The sequence below is a fragment of the Dromaius novaehollandiae genome, unplaced genomic scaffold (assembly GCF_036370855.1).
Source record: "Dromaius novaehollandiae isolate bDroNov1 unplaced genomic scaffold, bDroNov1.hap1 HAP1_SCAFFOLD_41, whole genome shotgun sequence".
NCBI lineage: Eukaryota > Metazoa > Chordata > Aves > Casuariiformes > Dromaiidae > Dromaius > Dromaius novaehollandiae.
This window is the reverse complement of record NW_026991492.1, coordinates 1,373,553-1,378,531: the sequence shown is the minus strand read 5'-3', so window position 1 is coordinate 1,378,531 and position 4,979 is coordinate 1,373,553. Positions and strand designations below refer to the sequence as shown.

Here is a 4,979-nt window from a genome sequence, read left to right as displayed (position 1 = left end):
TTCCTCCCCTTGGCTCCCATCCAGACTGTCCCACCAACTTTGACTGAGGACTATCACAGCCTCAGCTCCAAGCACAGCCTTGCTGGGATCTCCTGGGCCCATGCAGGCAGGTCATGGAGGCCAGCTCCAAGCAGAGCTATGTGTTGCGGGTCCTTATGTGGTATGGAGAGCATATGGAGACATAACATGATAAGGGCAGAGCCTGTGGGCCAATGCCAGGGCAGAGCTGGGATCAGCAGGGGTGAGAAGAGAAGACCTCCAGCAGCTCCTCTCTGCACGTGGGCAGGGAGTGATGCAGCTGGAGGTGCTCCTGAGAGACAATGGTGACACAGGAGAGGTGGCACCATGAGCTGTGACGTTCAGCACCAACCATCTGTCCTGGGTCTGGGAGTCCTGGCAGGTGGTGCTGGTGGCTGTAGCCCCCAGGAGAGCCCCAACCCTGTCAGCAGCAGTGAGTTACCTCCATAACTGCCGAGACCTTCCTGGAGCATCATGGCTCCCGTCTGCGCCCCATCCCTGCACTGACCCAGCCCTACTGCCCTGCACGTGGCCCAACTGCCCCACTGTACAGGCACTGCACAAGACACGGTGCGTTCTGGGGTGGGGAAATATCTCCCCAGCATGGTTCCCATGACAGTCCTCAGTGCACCATCCTGCAAGACCCTCCATCCCAACAGCCTCCCACCAGTCCCCAGCCCCTCTCCAGCCCTCATCCTGTCCCGCCGGGGTTAGCAGAAGGCCATGCTCTGAGGTGTGCTGAGGTCTGGGCCCAGGGAGACAGGCCTGGCAGGGCTGGCCACTCCTCCTACAAAGGTGCTGAGCGCAGCAGGCAGATGTAGCTGGTCACATTCAAAGATCACCCCTCACCAGGACCGTGGGGAATGACCAGTGCTGGAAATGGCTGGTATGAGGGGCTGGGGCTGGGAGGAGTTTCCTGGGACCGTTTCTCCTCTCTGTTCATACAACAACAAGCTGGGCTGGAACTTTGTTCCCACAGACCCTACTTGAGGGCCCCCATGAGAGGAGGGTGGTCTACAGGCCCAGTAGATGGGCCCAGGACTTCCCCTGCATGCTCCCTGCCAGCCCTGGAGAGGACCCAGGAAAGGGCTCATCCTCCTAGAGGTCACAGCCGGATGCCCGGTTCTCCAGCTGGGCATGGAGCCCTTTCTGGATGTGACTTCTCAGGTAATGGCCAGCATGCAGGGTGGGGGAGATTGTCTCAAGGTCATGTGTTGGGGACAGGGCCTGAGGGACAGCAGCAAACTGAAATGGCTCCTGGTTCCTACTTCCTTTAATGCAGGCTCCCACAAAGGATTCCAGCCTTCTTTTTGGTGCCACTCATCAGGAGGGACAATGACACTGAGCTGGGAGGGTGGGGAGCATTAATCCTCCTTCAGCCACTTCCCAGGCCATGTGGAGGACCAGGACTTCTGGCTCTGCACTGTGAGCTCACTTTAGTGTACCCACACTCTGAATGTTTTTCTTTTTTTTTTTTTAATTATACATCAGCATTTTTCTCTCCAAGACACTTTCAAGCCCAGTTCCACTTCCTTCTAATTTCTCCCAGTCACTCCTCTGATCTTGCTGTCCCTTCCCACACCTCCTCCCCTGTTCTGCAGGGCCCCAAGCTGCTGGCACTGCTCTGCAGAATGAGCAGGCTGTGAGGCCACAGGGCCATGAGGTGACTCTGCACTGGCCGTGCTGGTCAGGGTGGGAGCAGACCCAACCAAATGAGGATCACAGCCTCTAATCCCTGCAGGGGGACTGCAGATGTGGCAGGTGCTTGCAACGACTGTGGAGCATTTCCAAGGGTGCTAGTTGTGTCCAGGTGTGCTTCTAGATCCTACCCATGGTATTTCACAGAGAGTGACATGAAACGCTCTCCAGGCTCCCTTCCCCGTGCCAGCTGGGTCCCCACTGCCTCTCCTTTGCCTGTGGAAACCTGCTTTTAGCGCTTTAACTTTGACTCCACCTTGGAGGACCTCTCACTTTGTGAGGTTCCACTCACTGACCACCCATAGAACATGCTGTCCCAGGAGATCCCCTGTGCTCTCCGGGCACCTCCAGCTTCCCCTCCAGAAGGACAGGCATCACACACTGTGCCTTAACGTGTGGCACAGCTCTGGGTATGTAAATCTGTGACCATTCATCCCCTCCACTGTCACTGGACACTGATGGGGGAGTCCTAAATCCAGCCCTTGGTCTCTTAAGAGATCATCACTCTCAAGTGATCTCAAGAGATCATTACATGATTATGAGCTTTTTGCTCTTGAAACCATGGGGAACCCCATCAGCAACAGCCCATTTTGGAATGATTTACCTGGGCCTATTCTTGACACCAGCTTTGGAGAAGCCCACCTTTCAGGCACTGCACTGGGTAGAATCTACTTTATTACAGAGATCTTGTGAGGGAGTCAGCTCTGACCCAGTGTAAGACAAATTTTATGTGGGCATCAGCTGAGACAGAGCAGTCTTAGTAAAGGTGGGATGAATCCATGCATTTGTGCAGCAATGTGATAACAACTACTACTACTACTAATAGTAATAATAAAACTAAAGTGAACAAACGATGCTCAGTCCTGGTAAGGGGTACGCTGGGAGTTATCTGTGGAGAGAAATGGCAGTTTTACCACTGCTGAAAAATGTCCATGAAATCACTTTCCTCAGGGCATCTTGGAGCTCCTTGTTCCTCATGCTATAGATGAGAGGGTTCATTGTTGGAGGCACCACCGAGTACAGAACAGCCACCACCAGATCCAGAACTGGTGAGGAGAGGGAGGGGGGCTTCAGGTAGGCAATCATGACAGTGCTGACAAACAGGGAGACCACGGCCAGGTGCGGGAGGCACATGGAAAAGGCTTTGTGCCGGCCCTGCTCAGAGGTGATCCTCAGCACAGCAGTGAAGATCCGCACGTAGGACAGCACAATGAAAACAAAACATCCAAAGATTAAACAAAGACTAACTACAATAACCCCAGCTTCCCTGAGGTAGGAGTCTGAGCAGGAGAGCCTGAGGATCTGGGGGATTTCACAGAAGAACTGGTCCACAGCGTTGCCTTGGCAGAGTGGTATTGAAAATGTGTTAGCAGTGTGCAGGAGAGCATTGATAAACCCACTGACCCAGGCAGCTGCTGCCATTTGGACACAAGCTCTGCTGCCCAGGAGGGTCCCATAGTGCAGGGGTCTGCAGATGGCAACAAAGCGGTCATAGGCCATGACTGTGAGGAGAGAATACTCTCCTCCTAATAAGAAGACGAACAGGAACACTTGAGCAGCACATCCTGAGTAGGAAATGGCCCTGGTGTCCCACAGGGAATTGGCCATGGATTTGGGGACAGTGGTGGAGATGATGCCAAGGTCCAGGATGGAGAGGTTGAGGAGGAAGAAGTACATGGGGGTGTGGAGGTGGTGGTCACAGGCTACGGCTGTGATGATGAGGCCATTGCCCAGGAGGGCAGCCAGGTAGATGCCCAGGAAGACCGAGAAGTGCAAGAGCTGCAGCTCCCGCACATCGGCAAATGCCAGGAGGAGAAACTCGTTGAGGGAGCTGCTGTTGGCCATTTTGCTCTCTCCAGGCATGGGGGACTGTCCAAAGAAGAAAAGACATTGAGAAATTAGGAGAGACTTTTCAAGCAGAAAAAAAAAACCAATCAATTTTTGCAGCTCTCATACAACCCCCCACATTGCCCCTGTCTTTACTGAGAGGATCTTTGTGCAGCTCCCTTGCTTGAGCTCCACTTTCCACTGGCTGAATGTGCTGCTCTGAAGAGCAGGGACATGTGCCCATGGACTCCAGAGGAGTCTGTCCTGCTGTACAGTAGTGCGAATGGGGGTGACTAGCTCTGACATTCACCATTTCTGTCAAATAAAATCCACCTGTCATGTGGAAAGGCTTTTCAGCTTCACTCCCAGTTATAAAGAACGAGGTTTGAAGAACAGAGTTTTAAGGATTTTTAAATAGTGTTTATTTTCTCTGAGATGTCCTTGTCACCCCTGGGGAGTATTCCTTAAAGGCAGAAATTCTCAGCATGTCTACTGCGAGTCCTGAGAAGATTGGATTCAATGTCACCTACTGCAGAGTGAGGACATCTTGCCTGTCTATTAGCCTTGTTCCCAGCTCTCCTGTGCTCGCACCTGTTTGAGTGAAGGATCATGTTACCCTAAAAAGAAACCAGCCACTGCTGAGAGCAGAGGAGTCTCATTTCACAGTGCAGGTCTCCAAACTTCTCACCCTTTCTCAGGGCACCTGAAGGAGGTCTCCACACTCCCCTTCTAGCCAAGGACACACCAGGCTCTTTTCAGCTGCCCAGTTACACCCTCCCACCACTATCTCCATACTCTCAGCATCTCTGCAGCATCTTCATGGGTCTCTCAGATATCACAGAGATGCTATGAGACAGCAGTGCCTTTCTAAAGGGCAGCTTCCAGCCTGGCAGGACACCACAGGGAAACCATCAATGGACCATGAGGACTGAAGGTGGTCTCTCCTTAAGGGAGAGTCAGCTCATTTCCCAGCCCCACAGACTGCATTTCCTGGAGCCGCACAGCTTAGAAGGGAGCTGGGGAACCTCATTTTCATACAGATTCCTCTGTTGCCCAACTCGCAGTGTCAGTGTCTGAACTGCACCTGAACCCCCCGCCCCCCACCCCAGGGAGCCCGAGAGGAGAACAGGAGCAGCATGGACAGGAGGGAAAAAAAGGAGCAACATCATGATCCTGGTGCCAAAGGGGGCAAGAAGAGAGAGAGACAGATGGGCACTTGGGAAAGCCTTCACCTTACCCAGCTGGGCATGCCACCTTGCAGACGGTGACATCGCAGAGCAGTCACTCTCAGCCCCTTTGTCAGGAAGCACGAAATGGACCCATAGCAGGAAAAATGCCCCTCTCCTCTGCCGGAGGTCTGCCTGCAGAGGAGGTGGCTCATGCCCTGGACTCCATGGCTGTCAGGGCAGAGGGTCTGCTGGGTGGAGGGAAGACAG

The 4,979-nt window shown here is 53.6% G+C and overlaps 1 protein-coding gene across 1 annotated transcript; it reads right to left on the bottom strand.

Moving 5' to 3' along the window:
- Window positions 1-2,601: 2,601 nt before the first annotated feature.
- Window positions 2,602-3,216, bottom strand: LOC135326944 (olfactory receptor 14C36-like). The gene has a single exon (XM_064504586.1). The coding sequence runs from the start codon at window positions 3,214-3,216 to the stop codon at window positions 2,602-2,604; it is 615 nt and encodes a 204-aa protein (XP_064360656.1).
- Window positions 3,217-4,979: the final 1,763 nt, after the last annotated feature.